The sequence below is a fragment of the Sinohyriopsis cumingii genome, chromosome 15, assembly GCF_028554795.1.
Source record: "Sinohyriopsis cumingii isolate HCF-2022 chromosome 15, ASM2855479v2, whole genome shotgun sequence".
In the NCBI taxonomy this organism is placed as follows: Eukaryota; Metazoa; Mollusca; class Bivalvia; order Unionida; family Unionidae; genus Sinohyriopsis; species Sinohyriopsis cumingii.
The window spans coordinates 70,061,769-70,080,803 of NC_142975.1; the positions used below are offsets into that span (position 1 = coordinate 70,061,769).

Genomic DNA, 19,035 nt, shown 5'->3' on the forward strand with positions numbered 1-19,035 from the left:
CCGGCCGAGAGTCATACTAAAGACTTATAAAAATGATACTAACAGCTGCCTCGCTAGGCGTTCAGCATTAAGTGGTTAGTGTTAGGACTGGTCGGCCTGGTGTAAGGATAATGTGAATGGGTGGGACATGATTATACATGTCTACGGCATGATGCCCCGGTGCTAGACATCACTATAAACTGCCACACTACAGACATAGTAGCCAAATGACTAAAAATATTTTAAAGCTAGGTTAATAATCCAAATCACACAGGCACACACACACACACACACACAGGCACACACACCTTATGTTGGTTAATCCAGTGAGTTAAACAAATAGTACGTGGTAGGATCGATTACTAACTTCTTATCACTGCACTTCAGTAAAGAAGGTGAATATTATGACAGTTCCCATTAAACAAACTGTTCGTGTATTCGCACGTCTGTCTGTATGTCGGCAAATAAAAGCTTATAAATGTCTTTATTCCACCTCAAATGCTTGAAGGATTTTATTGAAACTAAAATATGTTGTTGTTGTTGTTGTAGAGGCAAAAGAAGGGTTTAGTTTTCTCTCTTTACCATTTTTAGTTCATTTCTTGAACAAATTTGAATACAAAGGACATTTTTAGAACTTAATTGAAAGAAATAATGTTGACATCACTTCTCTCCAGTTCCAATGATAATATACTGAACATACGCCATAACAAAGACTTACAAAAAAGGTACCAACAGCTGCCTCGCTAGGCGATCAGCATTGGTGTCAGTGTTAGGACTGGTCGGCCTGGTGTCAGGATAATGTGACTGGGTGGGACATCATGCTACATGTCTGAGGCATGATGCCCCAGTGTTAGACATCACTATAAACTGCCACACTGCAGACATCGTAGCGATATGACTGAAAAATTGTTAAAGCTACGTTACAAATCCTAATGACACACACACACACACACACACACAGAACATACGTAGGTTAAACTAGTGGTATGTGTACATGTGCTAAAAGGTTTGACATTTCCCTTGTGGCTCCTTGTTTTGCTAATTCTATGCCAGAAAAGGGTGTATATTGAAAAGTAAGACACGTACCATTATTTCGTCCAGCAAACATTTGAAAGGAAAAGACTGAAAGTTAAATTAGTAGGTGTACATTGTGTTTTGTTTTTCCCGCTGCTTTTTTAAAAATAATGTTTGAAAACTTTGTCAAAAAGGAATATGTTGTAAAATTAATATTTTATAATGAAGAGTGTCATCACTTCTACTAAATCGTTTTGTACGGTATAAGTGGACGATTGTTGTAACCTTGTAGGCGATGTAAGTGGTTGATACAGATGTCGCTGTAAGGGACATTTTCCATCAGGCCCAGCCTTAGGCTGATTGGACCGATCTGGCCCAATCGGGCCCCGCTTTCACAGTAATTTTTAAAAATATATCTACAGAGAGAAAGCAATTTTAAAGCAATGGAAGAAATATTTAAGTTCAATATCATATAAAACTTGTTAAAAATTTTATTTCCAAATAACGTTCTCACAGTAGGCCCCCAGGAGTAAATCCATCGGGGGACGGGGGGCAGGGAGGGGGGCGCCAAAAATGATGGAAATAGCGCCTAGCGTTTGCTAAGGCCGGTGCTGATTTCCATAACTGAAAAGTGTGGATATACAAGTATGTGACCACATTTAAATATTATTTTATATTACATAACACATAAATACAAAACAAAACCGACAACCAATCATGTTAGCGTTGCTAAACTGTTAGTGTGTACCGGTGTGAAAATTATCTTTTCATCGGGAGAAAAGGAAGTGGAACTTTCACAAAATGATGCGACTGCTTTTTTTCTTCAAGTTTTCTTCTTTTATTTTTCTTTATATTTTAAATTTTCGTATTGTTGAAAATGACAACTGACCAAGCACAACGTCAGATTAACCTCTTCGACTTCGGACTATCTGGCGTTGTTATAGCTAAGCTGTTCATCATTAATGAAACTTGAATGCTTTAGTGTTCAGTTTTACCTACAGTGAATGTTATCAGCCACAGGAGACCCGGTAAATAGAATAAAACCAGTGTCTGCAGAGATCTAATATGTAGGCTAAGGACAAGTCATGTACACGCGATTTTGATGTAATGTGATAACATTCCAGAAGACTGATTACTGTCCGGATTCTTGTGGAAACTGACAGTTGTTTGAAGGTTTACTCTCTCTCTCTCTCTCTCTCTCTCTCTCTCGATTGATTGATTGATTGATATATGAATTGTCCTTCTTTGTCATAACTAAGTCTTTGTGAGTTCTCTCATCATTGACTAAAGTGGAATATTTAATTTGGTTTAATCCACTTGTCAAATAGATCTTGTTTGTAACTGCATCTGAATACCGCTTTAAAGCGCACACGACATGCACACTGAATACATGCCACTAATTTGATCCCCCCCCCCCCAGTTGATTAGGCCCAATATTTATGCTAATGACGAGTCAAAAAGACAGGTCATGCTGGTTGTGTGCTATACGCACACTTCATTACCACTCGCTTATAACGTCAACGTCACGAGTCTGCAATCTCGTTAATGCAAAATTTTGACAGTGACAACAATATAAAACACAACTGAAAGGGAAGCTAAAAACAGCATTGGTTGTAAATTAAACATTGCATACCGTCCTTATTTACTTTTGTACTACTACCAATAGCAATGGTGGCTGTCATTGCCGTTAGTTATCCTCCGGTGTTTAAATTTCTGACGACAGCTTCAGTGCAGAGAAAAACGTATGACCCGCGGCATTTTCTGGACATACATGTACATGTGTTTGAAACATGTTTTCAAGTCCGCAACATAGAGCCAGTAGCTAATTAAAGTAATTGAGTTTTACAAAGTGAAGTCTGCAAAGGGACTGAAATTTCATCAACAAAACATTATCTCTATTTTTCCAGTTACAACTAAGATAAACTCTCGGAAGATTATTTCCACTAAAAGGTTACTTTTATTATGAAGCAATCCTGGCCAGCCAAACCGATATATATATATATATATATATATATATATATATATATATCCTCTACTTCCTCTCTGCTAGCGAGGGTTCATTGAAGATTCCACTCAAAAGTAAAGTCAACAAAAATGTTTAATGAGAGTCACACAACTAAGAAACTGGAAAGTTGTCACCAGTACATACTATTCATAGGAATAAGACAAATATAATTCTGCAAGGAAACACTCGTTCCTTGCACTCTTCTATTGTAACAATTAGATACCGACGTTAATTGTCGATATCTTGTTCCTTGATCATTTCAATAAAATGTCTCAGCACATAATAGTCTGTTTCAATGTTAATTAATGAAATAATGATTGAAAATCATAGACTGACCCCCAACAGACGAAAGTTTAAGATTTGCTTTGTATTCGTTTAACCCAGGTTACCAATGTGGCGGCAGATAACTGAACGATAATTTGGAAGATTAATTTACTTACTTAAACATTTCCTACGTAATTTTCCAAAATGCTTGCCTCTGTATACTGTTCAATACACGGACGTTCAAATGTTCAAAGCATTGCTTATTTTACATGCTTTTCACCTAACAAATGTCCATATATTTTCAAAGTATTATTATTACTTTGCCAGTCCTATACTATTATTATTATTATAGCAATTTATATATGACATTACCTTAAAAGGGTGTTAGACTTGACCGATTTTTACGTCTAGCTTTGAATTTGACCGCGCTCTGTCGTTATCTGACAAGTACTTCTTCCACTCCAGTATATAACCTTCGGATTTTAACCACGTGACAGTACTGAACCAGGCAGAATCCGCCAACGAATCAGATGTGGCAAACTGGCAAACCTCAGTCTAGCGCAAATCTTGCGATATCAACCACATATGAATAAGGTTCAATATATTTCAGTATATTAAACATTCTCACATCTTACATCTTACTCTGTACAAAACTTTGAGACAAAACCTCTGTATCCTAATTTGTCTATATGGTTTACAGTAGCAGAACAACAGTTCTATAATGGATAAACTGAGGCAAACCAATGACAGGGTATAATGGTATTAAAAGAATTGCGGTTGCTAGGGAGGTTGCAGCTAAGCACAAAACAAATTACATTACTCAATAAATCTTACAGATTTTATATAAAGTCAGTATATGGCAGGTATCACTTTCAGCAATAAGTTCACTGTGACTTCATCTGAGTGTAAATGTATGTGAATCACATACCTGTAATATAGAACCATCGAGGTCATGGGTTACAAACGAACACAAATGGCGTCCATAAAAACTTGACTCGATCGATAAAAAAAGTTCGTTTACCGCGCAACACGAACAACCTAAAACTTCGTATTTAGTACACGTGTCGTGATGTTCCCACCAAACAACCACATGATGGAGAAACACATTTGGTATTAAATGTGGTAACACAGGCATGTAATTTGTACAAGAATGGTGCTGAATGTGAAATGGCAAACCTTGATTAGCCAAGTGTAATATAATGATCCACATGGTAATAGGTAAAACTTATCGACAAAGATTTCCTACAGGCATAATAAATATGGGATTAGCCAACTAGTAATTCAGTATAATCCGACTCCATGGACCGCAGGAAGTCTGAAAATATGCCTTTGAAGTGGAGCATTATCGAAAATAGAGAGAAACTATACGTTAAAATTCACGAAACCAAAAAGCAACTAATTTGCCACAACTACATGCTCTTGCACTGCTCAAGGTCCAATGAGCTAAACATGTAACACTAATATCTTAAAAGAAACATCTCTAATAACATATGGAGATTTCACATGCAGTAGTACATATCCAACCCATCCCCATTAAGGTGTACAGCTGATTAATAATGCGTCTATGACTATATGTGTGTGTGTGTGTGTGTATATATATATATATATATATATATATATATATATATATATATATATATTACTCGCAGACCTGGGATCGAATCTCCGTTTAGTACGAAGTAAAAATTGTATAACCTGTATGATAGTATTATTTGTATTAATATATACACCCAACTGTGCTGTTGGGTCTATTCCTATAGATCAATGATGAATTTCCACTCATTAATCATTAATGGCGTATAAAAATAACGATAAAAAGTAATAATAATCCCCGTTTTCTAAATGAATCTAACATGGTACACAATTTAATTTCAATAAAAATAAACTCCGTTTCCCCCTTCCTTCTCATGCACAAGGGATAAAATATGCGAAATCTGGAGCGAGAGAGAAAAAGAAATTGGGTTGGATAAAAACCATGAAACTGAAATTGCACCAAGTAAGGGGCCGTCCATTTAGTACGCACGCATGGAGGGGGGAGGTTAGTTTAACCCACATGTGTACGCTTGCCTATGAGGTGGGGGTCTACTGATAATGTACGTACGAATAGGAAACGGGGGTGGGGTGAAACCTCGATAATAATTTGTCTAATACGTAACCTGTTCGACTGGGTTCAGTTGGCGTTTGAATTTTAGCGGACACTAGACAAACTTTTTAAAGTCACCCATATTATTTCTTTGATGCAGCCAGACATTCAACGTCGGTGGACTGTTTTATTAAAGACGTTAATATTATTAATATTTGATCGTTTATGCGTGGATTAAATATAGGCCGTTCTATAGAATTCGGAGGTGGGGGGCGCCAAGCAGGTGGGGGGGTGTAAAAAAATGTACGCATGTATAAAGGGAGGGGGCAGAGGTCAAGTTTTGCCAGAGTTTTGCGTACGTACTAAATGGATGACCCCTAACCTACATTATCATTCTTCATAACGGCATGTTTACACGCTACAAAGTTGCAATTGCTGGTCGACACAGTAAGGTAAATGTCTTGGTTACGGGGCACACATATGTAATGTATATAAGGTTTTGTTGATGTTGTTATTGTTTCTTGAACCTATTATAAGGTTCTTAAAATCGATTATTATTGATTGATTATGAAAATATCCAAAATCCGAGTCCCGCCCCCTGCCCCCCGTTGACTATCGTATTAAGATAATGGCGAAAATACATAAAAGACGAGAATAGAGGATTTCGCTTGTGTAATACCACAACGTCTCTGGACCTATGAAGAATGATGGTAAATGTTAAGTCAAACCGACCAGAGAGAGAGAGAGAGAGAGAGAGAGATTTATGATCGGTAATAATATTAATTAAAGCAGAATAATGACTTGGATCAACTTCAAATATCTTAAAATATTTTTAATTACCTCTTGTTGGTTCGTCGTTTCGCTTAGATTATATTCCACGCTAGTTTCCTTGCGCCAGTACGTCAATGCATTGATGAGCGTTAAGTATTCGAGAATCAATGTGACTCCAGGCTTAGTACTCTACTTTCTTCATTAAAACCATCTTTCCTGTATAAATCATAAGTGTGACTTATTTTCTTTTAATCAATGTGAATAAAAATAGAAACTCAAAAATGAAAACAATCAACTTATCAGTATGAAAAGGTGGTTGTGAAAAGGCTAAAAAAAGACAGAACTACATTTCGTCAATCTAACGCCATTCAGAGTCAAATATGTTTGCTTTTAATGAAAAATATATACATCTTGTGTTATATTGGTATATCATTGATACAGTGTACATGCTATATATATATATATATATATATATATATATATATATATATATATATATATATATATATATACGGAGGTATTATTGTGAACTTTGCATTCAATGCTGTAAAGTAGTTTTAGTTTGTGTTTTCGATGTTATTTTACCAGAAATTTAGAATATGGTTAGCAAAAAAAAACCTGTTCTTACCTAATATTTCAAGTACTGAATGACATCCACTTATATCTTGCAAAGAGCGTAGGATTCGCTTGGTCTCTTATTGACAGACTACAATCATCAATAGCCATCAGACAGTGTTAGTTCACTGTATACGATGAATGGCTAGGATAGTTTTAAATACTAAATCTTCTTTCGTTTCCTCAAAGAAGAAGAAACAAAAACGTCATTGAGAGGAGCAACTTAATTGGAAAAATTCAAGCTAACTAACATTTTCTGCAATCGAATATTACTACTACTACTACTACTACTACTACTACTAATTGTACATGTAGCATTGATAGTAATGATTAATTATTAATAAAAAAGAAAATAATACCTTATGATCCGCAAACACAAAAGTAGATTTCGTCATCCCATATTGTTGTGCTACAACTGTCAAGCTTTATGTTAGATAAAAATAGCCTTCTGCTCTGTGTCGATTGGTCTTATATTTATTGGTGGAGTTCAAACCTAAATTTAAATTCCTTTCATTTGTAAATTATGAATTAATAAAGAAGACGAGTAGTAATAAATGGAGTAATGAGTATATACATTCGGAACTAATTCGGCTCTTTCTGCGAGAAATAATTATGCCTTGGATGTATATCGATGTAGTAATTTACAAACATAGCATACATGTTCCTTTTCGGAAAATTTTCCACAAAAAAGAAACCCAATCTATTTGGATCACCGTGGTTATTTTTACGATTTAATTGACTGTATGATTGACTGAGAAGATACGAATGAAAACAATAGTTACATCATTCGAAACATATCGGATGATGCTTGTTTCGCAAATAGCCGAAGTAGTCCGAATGGCAGCTATGACCTACATTCGAGGTATGATCCAAATGTGTGACCTAGAAGTTGCGAATGGAGTGTGTATTGTGTAGAGACCTCTTTGTTTGTCATATTCTTTATCTTCTTTCATTTAATTTCATGTGTGTGTGTGTGTGTGTGTTCTTTTATTTTTCTACATGTTTCTGTCCCCGACGTACATAGCACCAGGCGAGACAACTAGGTGATATTGTCATTATTGGGATTGTACGGTAGCGGCGCGAGGGGGTTTGAGTGTGTAGCTGCCCTCGGGGCGCCATTCTGGAGACTTTTCTTTCTTTCTTGAAGCTGACATTTTCAGTATATTTCACCTTTACATTAGTGTAACGGGGGCAATCCTTACATTTAGGAGCTTACGTTTAGGAGAGGTGCGATGTTAACTGGCATAAAAAGTCGTCCCCCCTAGCAATGTATTGGCATCAAACCCTCGCGCCGCCACTGGACCTGTCTAAGGTCAGACACATTCAGTTTAATTATATCCTGGTTTTACTGTAATCAGAGTGTTTACATACATTTTGGCAAGGGACTTGAAATATCTAAAACAATCCGGACTGGTACCAAAATTATTTTCACTGTACATTTTCTTGTTATATTCTGCCCAATAACTCCAACAGAAGAATATGTTGGTGATACCTTTACTAAACAACAGGTTTAACCGATAAGGTTGTAAGGTTATAATTATAGGAAAACATTAGCGACTTTGGCTGATATTGTACTTCCAGTAAAGAGGTTTTAAAGGTCATTGACACCGTTGTCAACACGATCAGCTATTAAGGATGAGACAAAATCTAGGACGATACATTGGGTGTTATCGCTATTAATTTGAATGAAGAAACCCTAGTAACGTTGAGCGCTTGTGAATTCTTTTACGAAATCACATTAAAAGATAATTTTACTTAAACGGACTTTATCTTTATTTGGAAGTACTGCTTCTGAAACGATATCTTTTATTAATCTGTACATATAGAAATATGCGCGTTAAGAATATTATCATCTTCCATATATTATATAACCGTCCCATGAATGCTCAGCTTTATTAATTTTTTTTATATAATTTATCTCTTCCTATCTCTACTGGCCTTGACTGGTGTTCGTCTTGATCATGGCAAAGGTTTATGTACACGTACCATACGAACAATTTATTCTACAAAATGCAGTTGGCGTAAGGTTGATATCATCCAGACAGCTGGCGAGTAGACGTTATTGCACAAACTCTGGTGTAGTTTATTATCTGTTTGGCAGGCAAGGTATGTACTTAATATACAATACATTGTTTAGAACCAATAATTCATTTTAAACCTTTGTAGAACAAATAGTTAATTCAAATTGTAAGAAAACGCATTGATTTTTTATTCATTGTAGCCGGTACTTGTATATCTCAAGACAGTTCCCACTCACACGCCGAACATTCAGTGGATTAGAAGAAATGTATATGTTAGTCTTGCTATGGCAACAAATCCTGTAATAATAACGAAAAAATGCGAACACACGCATAAACACACACACACATACACACACACACACACAAACACACACAGAGTATGAGACGTCAACTTATTCTTCTAAAGATTGTTAATTTTTCTAATTAAGAAATCATTCTTTTCTTTATCATCTATATTATCATAATGATACTAAATGATGTCGATAAGCTCAAATATTGAAACTTTATAAAACTGAATATCATTATTTCATGTCACTATCGATATGAGCAGAAATAAGTTTACGCAGCCTTCACTAACAATGATAAAAGAATTCATGCATATTACTCATATTTTACATTATCAGCACACACACACCCACACACACGCGCGCGCATATATACACACAAAGAAGCTTAACTTTGAAAATTATAGTTGCATCATTATAATGTTGTCTTTGGACTGCTTTTGTTTATTTCTTTTTTTTGTGCACTCGGGATTTCTTTTATAATTGATAGGTGTGTTGAATGTATCGAACATAATAAAAGCATGTTCTTTCAAGTCAAAACACTTTATTGCATGCATTAACATGCATTTAATAGATATTTTGAAGCTAACTTCATTAGTAGCTACTTTTCTTTTACTTAGTAGTATACATAAAGCACATTCTCCAGATCGATAGAAGTGACGTTTTGCATCGTATTTTTTATGTGCGCCTTTTTATGGCAACATACAAAATTGTGTGTTGCCTGTCAGCCGACCGTCCCTGTTTTTTTTTTGTTCCCGACTGTAGCACTTTCTTCCCACATGTAAAATATATTTTTTTTTTAAATTCCCGAAATTGATTATTGATTTATGCATCTAACTGGGCCGGTTTAGCCCAGTACTGGAATACCGGAAGATAACAAAGATAACGATAAATTGTAACAAACACACCAGGGTCTAGTCCTTTGGTTGATAGTGTCAGGGACCGGTATTGGTACAGCCATTATAGTCTATCAGTACAACGAGCCTAATTTTTTTTCTTGACGAATATTTTAACGAAATACCCAATAATTCACAAGAAACCAAAATTATTTTTTTTACTTCTTTGCGAAGATATTAACGAAATGCCTATTTTCATATAGAGACACGCACACACGCACGTTTGCAAACAAAGCCGCTGTAGAAGCCAATACATTTGAATAGGCAGTGCATTCCGCATGCATATATGACTGTTATCGCACTGGACTAATAAGGCGGGGAATGCACAACAATACAGAAAGTCTCATTGTTGAGGCAAGTGAACCACGACTTTATCTCAGACGACCCAAAGTAGCTCCTGAATATACCATCAAACTTTAAATCAATCTAACCCTGCATAGGATGTATAGCTTAGGCTCAACTACTAAACATTTTACGCGGAGAAACAAAATTTCATTCCACCTTTAGGTATACAATTTAGTCTTCATTACGAAAAAGCAAAAGTCAGTGTTTGAACTGTTCCAGATTTCTGTATTCCCATATTTTCCTATTGGTTATCATCCCCCCACACCCACCCCCCCACCCCCACCCCCATTATATTTGGTCTATTCAGAAGTTAATTCAATGAAAGCAGAGACTCGTGTCGTGGTAATTCTTCTTGTATACAGATGTTTTGAAAGATGGAGACAAGGTTGAAGCTGCCATTGCAACGCCCGGTTATAGGAGAGAAAACTTTAGCGCTGAAATTACAGACATACTCAAAGCTTTTAACTACATTGAAACCTCTCTAAAATAAGTTTTATCTGTTTTTTTATTCTTTTTCCACCTTGAAGACCTTGCAAAACCTTAAATCCAACAACCCGTTAATATCCCACATCTTACACGAAAATGATTGGCTCATACAGTTGGTAAAAATGGTTGTCTGTAACGGTTTGACTACCTAGTTAAATTGTTAGAAAGGGTAATGAAAGGGCAGATGAGGCAGGCAACGATGTCCTGGTGTCACTTGTTTCCGAATGGGACATTCCATGTACTGACTTAAAATAGTATCGCAGAGATGTGGTGGTGTTGTGCCAATCGCGTATAGGACACACATTCCTGACTCTTGCATACCTCCACGGACGTGAACCGCAACACGAATGCCTACCACCTCGCATACTTCCTTGGACGTGAATCGCAACACGAATGCCTACCATCTCGCAAACTTCCATGGACGTGAAACGCAACACGAATGCCTACCATCTCGTATACTTCCTTGGACGTGAACAACAGCACGAATACCTACCATTTCGCATGCTTCTTCGGACGTGAACCGGAACACGAATACCTACCATCTCCCACACCTCCTTGGACGTGAGGCGCAACACGAATGCCTACCATCTTGCATACCTCCTTGGATGTGAACCGCAACACGAATGCCTACCATCTTGTATACCTCCTTGGACGTGAACCGCAACATGAAAGCCTACCATCTTGCATACCTAACTTGGAGGGGCCCCGAGTGGCCGAGTGGTCTAAAGCGCTCACCGTTCCGGATCACTGTCATCTCACCTCTGTCAGCGTGGGTTCGAGTATAAGGCTCGGCTAGCGTGGGTACGTGGGAAAGCCTGCCAGTAGCTTCTCGTTGGTCGGTGGTTCTTCCCTGGGTTTTCCAGGTGTTCTTCCTCCACCAGTTATACTGGCCGAAACGTATAGCCTATCTTGCGCTGAAAAATGACGTTAAACCCTAGAACAACAACAACAACAAGAAAAACATACCTAACTTGGACGTGAACCGCAACACGAATGCCTACCATCTTGTATACCTCCTTGGACGCGAACCGCAACACGAATGCCTACCATATTGCAGTTCACTAGCGGTGGAACACATTCTTGTCGAGTGTGTCGACTTCTGTCCTTGAGACAAAATTATTTTTATATGCAATAAATGCAGGAAAAAAACTGTACGATAATGTACCACCAGAGATAATCGTGGACTTTTTTCTCTCCAGAAATGTGATTAATACAACACACTTTAATAAATTTTCATTTTTAAAGGATTGTACACGCTTTATCTTCATATTTTTATGTATCTTTACAGAATTTCAAATGTCCTTACCTTTTATATTTTATATTGTTGTCCTTCATTTTATAAATGTTTTCAAACGATTCATGCTCCTAAAGGTTTTGTGCAATTCTTCATTTGTACATTTTTGTAACGTTAGTTGGCACAAAGTAGCTACTATTCTGCTGAGGGTCTGTATATAACATGCATATTATACCACGACATTACATATTAAACCCACCATGATAATAATGTAAAGCCCTAATGAATATTGAAGCTGGATTAACATAACTAGCCCATTTTGACGTTTCCCTTGCATCATTGGAGCGAGTCAACTCCAGAAGAACGTATCTAACATTTGAAATTTATTACCCCATGGGGAGCCTCGTTTCGCGTTTTGCGACCATTCACTTCAACGGTGATAAACACTGAATTTGTTTTTCAGATTATTTTGTGTGATTCATTAAGTGGCCGGGACATTTAACAAAATGCATAAGTTGTTCCAAACAGTACACGAAGAGCACGAGGACCTGATGGAAGGAAAGATTACAGGTCTGTACTTTAAAACATGATAAAGGCCAGGGTGGGGAGATATTTAAACGCATTGTCTGCACGTGTATATATGTATGCGTTCTACAATGGAGTTCAAGTCAGTAATAAGTGCTCACATGGGTCTTACTTAAGTCTAAAAGTTTTCTTTGACATCAGACCTACAAACAAATGTGAGTTGACTGTAAAATGACCAGCATGGGAAGACTAAAGCCAATATTGCTGCAACTGTCGAAGTTTCCAGAGATGGATGAAAATATATTAGTCCGAATTGGAGCTGAGTTCCTTTAATACCGTCCAATCTTAAAAATTATCAGAATGAATCTTTAGTATATAATCAAATTCTTCTATAACAGAGAACCAGTATATCAATCCTATCAAAAATTAATCATTGATATTATCCTGGGTATTACCCAATAAAAAGTCGCTGTTCGTGCATTTGACGATGCTGTTAATAGAAACTTGTCTTTATGGTTCCTGCAGTCGTTAAAGTGAGATGATCTCTTTTACTTTAGTACATAAGAATAGCTTATTGACCAGATTTGTAAAACTTTATTTCAAAAAAAACATAAGTTACAAATAATAGCATAGGTCCCCTACAGAATTTATGCAACAGAATCATAATTTTATCAGTTTTATAAGTTAGCGTTGAAGATGTATGTGTATGAGTGAGTATCATTGTCGGTTTTTAAACCCTAAAATATGGACTGTAAATGCAAGAAACAATATATTATTCGTGTCTTCTAATGAGTTTGTCCAATTAAGTCTTTATCATATAATTATATGCTTCTGTTAGACCGATTAAATGTACATTGGTAAGTTTTATATATATATATATATATATATATATATATATATATATATATATATATATATATATATATATATATATATATATGTTAGTTTTATCCATCCACCCATTTCATATTTTCGTAGCATATCTCACAAAGAGTTTAAGATATCTGTTATGTATATTTAATTTGCATTGTATGTTGGGTTTTCTTACTGGTTATATGTTATGTATATTTTGTAACTGACAATTGACATTAGTCCAAAATCAAGTTAATGGTCTACCTAAGCAGTAACATTTATTTTGTAAACAACATAATACGTAACTAATATATCTCTATGATTATAAATTAAATGTTCAGATCAATATTAATGGAGGTAAACATGTTTACTTTCCTACGTCATCGCTCTGTTATTGTGTCTTAGCTTTTTATGAATATTGTTTACTTAAAAAAGTATTCACTCCTGCCTTAACATCTGAAGCGGAATCAGTCTTATTGTTGTGCTCAGTTTTAATTTAGGTGGATTTATTTCATTAATTTTAATAGAATTACAGAGTGCTATTTAATATTTCTTGGACTGAATCATTAATTTGGTATTATAGTGAATTCATTCAAGGAGATTTTGTATCATACTATAATGACACATCAAAGGACTGTTGGCATAGCGCCACATTCCAGGCCATTCGTACATTAGCACATTACAGACTACAAGTACATCACAACATTCAATATTGGAATTTAACACCACTGGAATTAAGTTGGAAGTCTTTTCATCTGGACTTGTAATATAATTTTTAGGACTGTTTGTGATTTGATTCACAATACTGTGAATTCGTTTTAAATTTTCACTTTCTATTCATGGGAAATACATTATTTGCTGATTTTAAAAAAAATGTTAGTTTTACTGTTTCTGTTACTTAATTTAAGACCATAAAGTCGTAACATCTGTTACTTGCAAAAGTTATGGCACAATGACTTAGATACGCCTCTTGTTATAATAATTATTCATCAGTTTCAGTTCCTTTTTATGTTTTGATCCATTGTATCTGTCCATCTGTCCATGCATCCATTATCCACACTTTCGTTTCAGCTGCTTAACTCTCAAACGATGCATGAAACTTAGTACATACAGTGGAAAAGTGATCCAGATGCGATTCTTATTATATTTCAGTTTTACTCCATTTTACTGGCCATAAGCCGTTTCTTACCCACATATTCATTAACAGACCATCTTTCTCAAACGTTTTGAAGATATATATATTAAACTTCGTACGTACATTGAACTTGTGTTCTGGATTGGCCTTTTTGCTTTTTCATTATTCTTCAGTTATTTAGTTTTCAAAATGTATCATGTATTTCTCCATTATTCTATCCATTCGTCCATTATTCTATCTATCCGTCCATTATTCTATCCATCCGTCCATTATTCTACCCATCCATCCACTCATTTCAAAGTTCAAATTCCCAAACCATTGACGATATCTTCACGAAACATGACTGGTTGTCCAGTTGTATCTTCGTTATCGATGTCTTCACGAAACTTCACTGAGAATGACTCCCAAACCGTTCGAAATGTTGTAGACACATTAGAAGAGTGCTTCATATCTGTTGTTTCCTATTCTCATTTTATAGTTAAATACGTTGATGGCTTCATTTTTTTCATTCCCTCCATTACTCACACTATAATCTCTCCGTTGAAACTACATAACTATTGAAGATACCTCTGAAATTTGGTTTTGTTACCGAAATAATAGTAGTATATCGATTTTGAGAGTACTGGATCATGAGGGCTCTGTCAGTTGAAGTCCTTACATATGTAATCTCTAGATAACTCTTGTACTACTACTACTACTACTACTACTACTACTACTACTAATAATAATAATAATAATAATTTATTATTAATGTTGTTGTTTCATTTTTTGTTATGGTTGTGTTTGTTTTTGTTTTATCCAATTTAATGCTCCAAAATGCGTTATATTTTGATTTGGAATCATACAATTTTATAGGTACTATACCATCATGGTTAAGTGGAAGTCTATACCGAAATGGACCCGGAATGTATGAGGTGGGCGAAAATAAATACAGTCACTGGTTTGACCCCATGGCCATGTTTCATCGATTTTATGTCAGTAAGTATTTTGAAACGTTATATCAGCAGACCGAGAAAAAACTTTTCATCTATCTATCTATCTATCTATCTATCTATCTATCTATCTATCTATCTATCTGTCTGTCTGTCTGTCTATCTATCTGTCTGTCTATATATCTGTCTACCTATCTATCTATCTATCTATCTATCTATCTATCTATCTATCTGTCTGTCTGTCTACCTACCTACCTACCTTCATTCAAACACACACACGCACGCACGCACGCATACATAGATACATACATACATACATACAGACATCGATTGATCGAGAGAGAGAGAGAGAGAGTGAATTTCTTTTCATTAATATTTTACTTGTCTGTGGTGGACATTATATGCTACGTTTGGGTCAGAAGTAGGGCCTTCATAAACCTATCGTTAACGGAGTAGGTCAATGGAAATATAACGTCACGTTGACATCGGTATCGGGATGATGCTTATAAACAATACCTTTGGGATGGTATGGTCTTCTAAGGGAATTTTTAACGGATGGAGCTTCAGAAAAATATACATAATGAGATATACATACTTAATAGAACCAGCAAAAGATGAAATTCCGTTATATGACTCCATGTGTAGACTACTACACTTCATCAACTTTGTCCAAATAATCTGATTTCGGCATCATTTATATGTGTAATGGTAAAAGAGAAAGGGAGGAACTAGAAAATACAAAATAATAGCAAAATACCATATGTTTTTGTCGACATGCGAATAGCTTAGATAAAGCGTTTTTATTCTGGTAGCTTGTTGAAACGGGGTAAAAACTTAGGTAACTACCAAACACAACAAGCAGCAAACTAATGAGATATTACACCGTGGTGGGGAAGGTGATATGAGCGTTTATTCACACAAACATAATCAAAGACAGAAATTTGGAGTAGTAAGACACGTTTTTCATACCACTCACTGTGTTCTTCATACCAATCATTGTGTTCTTCATACCTATCATTGTGTTCTTCATACCAACATACAATTACACAAAAATGCGTGGAGGGGGAGTTGGGTATCTTATTTGTGTATATATGTAAACACAGAGTTACACATTGGAATGGGGGTGCATTATATTTTTTCATTCAAACACATATACACTTGCAAAGGTGGGGGTATTTATTTGTGTTGTGTGTTCAGACCAAAAAAAAAAAAACGCATATTATAATGGAGGTATAATATTTTGGTTTCATCCATATAAACACATGTACACATGCAAAGGGTTGGTGCGTTATTTAATTTCTTACCCGCGAACACACATACACATGCAGCAGGAGGGGTATTGTTGTTTTCATAAACACAGATATGCATACAAACGAAGGAGGTATTATTTTGGTTTATACACACAAACATACACATTAGAGCAGGGTATTATTTTGTTTTATATATACAAACGCACAATCAAAAAAGTGGGTAAGGCATACTTTTGTTCATACAAACAATTACAAAAGTGGGCATGGTATTATTTTATTTTATCCATTCAAACACACGTACTGTGTGTCTGCAGGTTATGATATTTTTTGTACAAACACACCATCATGCATGCAAACGCTGGGGAATTATTTATACGTACACAAACATTATCCAACATACCATAATATACACAAAGAGAGGGAATAGCTCACAGTCTTATCCTTAATGTAAAACACGCCATCACAATTAAAAAAGAAGGGGGTAACTCGTATATACTTAATATAAAATATACCTTGACAAAATAGAGGAAGAAGGGGGGATAACTCATGTAATAGAAAACGTGCTGTCACAAATACAAAGAACGGGAGTAGCGCGTATGTCCTTAATATAAAACATGCCATCACAAATAGAAAGGAAGGGAGGGGGTAAGTTAACTCATATATCTTATACTTTCTGTTCAATATGTGAACCCATACAAAGAGATTGAAAGGGTCATATTCTCGTATACATGCAAACAACACATACAAATGGAAAGTAAATTCTGATACTTGTTTCATAAACCTACACATATGTAAAAGTGGGATACTGAGAGTAGGGTATGGTGATTAATATGCACTCTTAAGCACTGAAAATTCACATGTGTACAAACGTATAATGACAATATGAAGGGGAAAAAGGTATTTTGCAATACAGTCACAACCATACACTGGCACTTATACTAACCTATTTATAAGGGAGAAGAGACGATCTGTTGATTCTTGGAAACAAACATGATTTCAATCCATCACCCACACTTATAAATAAATGGATGAGGTAAGGGAATATTGTTTAACATTCTTTTTGTGTTCACCCAAAACACAAGCGCACACACTAAAGCTGGGTGCCACGAATACATTTGTACCGCGGTATACGGTATTCGGGACCAAACATTTAATGTCCTGGGGCTGGAGCCTGACACTTTTTTATTTTTAAATTCTATCTGTCAATAGCTGGAATAAATCTTGCTTTGATTTATAGCAAATGTATGCCATTATATGATTTGAAACTGTTTTTGAGATAAATGAATATAAAATATCTCAGTTCAAAAGGAACCCGCAGACTCTCCTCTCCAGCTTCAATGATCAGTACCTTGTAGCAGATGCGTTTGTTATGTATATGTTAATTGTTATATACATTGTTGCCTAGAGACTAATTGAATTGGGATGATTAAAATTACGCTAGAGCTGCCACCCTTTGAAAGACATTGTACTGGCATTAGAGAGTTTGTTGATAAATATCGGAAGTGTAGACAATGAAGCTTACAATTTATTAGCTACACTATTGATATAAAAGACACGGACACTTTGTATGGGATACTGACACCGGGCCAAGGTATTTATTAGAGTGGGTCAGTAAACATAAAACGCACTCAGCAAATGAGAAATTATTTAATGGACTTGAAAAATTGCGCAAACTTCAAACTTTAAAAAAATGTTGTCCTAAAACTCTTGGGATGATTGGCAGTTTTACAATGGAATACATATATTTAACACGTTAACATACTCTAATAAATACCTGAAATGTTACATATTTTCTTATTATCAGAAACTTTTCCAAAAGTTGGATTTGGCCCGAATATCTTTCACAACATCCAGTTTGTCCACCAAGTTGGCATATATAACATGTATCAAATATGTGATTAAAGGATCATAAATATAATTATTTTTTATTATGCAAGAGTGATTTGTTACAAATACAACTGTTTTGTAAAACAATATTTTTTTTGAATTAATTTCGTCATGAAATATGAAAACATGCTGTGGATATCACTAATTTCGTAACAAGATTACTATGGATTATTACAGACATTACTTAAGTACTAGTATAGCGAAAAGTACCGTGATAAGCATGGAAAAGAATAACGCAGTAAACCGATATGCCATCATTACTACCACGTACCTCTGATACACACACATGCAGACACACAATCACATACAAGATGGCAATGAATGGTTATTATCCCTTTTCTGTTATACGTGGTTGACCCTGAAAAGGGTCATTGGTTTAAATGATGTTTGCTAACAAAGCTAGTTAACAAAAATCACATGTTTTCACTCTGCATTTACATAAATTTCTTCTCACCAG

At 35.5% G+C, this 19,035-nt stretch overlaps 1 protein-coding gene across 3 annotated transcripts in view; it reads left to right on the plus strand.

Moving 5' to 3' along the window:
• Positions 1–2,030: 2,030 nt before the first annotated feature.
• The window catches only part of LOC149782033 (carotenoid-cleaving dioxygenase, mitochondrial-like), a 32,501-nt gene continuing 15,496 nt past the window's right edge, over positions 2,031–19,035 (plus strand). Inside the window, exons 1-4 of one of the 3 annotated variants that reach the window (XM_089933440.1) lie at positions 2,031–2,166; positions 8,702–8,837; positions 12,461–12,567; positions 15,365–15,487. In XM_089933440.1, the coding sequence (XP_089789566.1) occupies positions 12,504–12,567; positions 15,365–15,487 (187 nt within the window). In that variant the 5' untranslated portion in view covers positions 2,031–2,166; positions 8,702–8,837; positions 12,461–12,503. Of the gene's footprint in view, positions 2,167–7,535; positions 7,594–8,701; positions 8,838–12,460; positions 12,568–15,364; positions 15,488–19,035 lie in introns of those variants that run through there. The other 2 variants (XM_089933441.1, XM_089933442.1) reach the window with 2 other exon arrangements.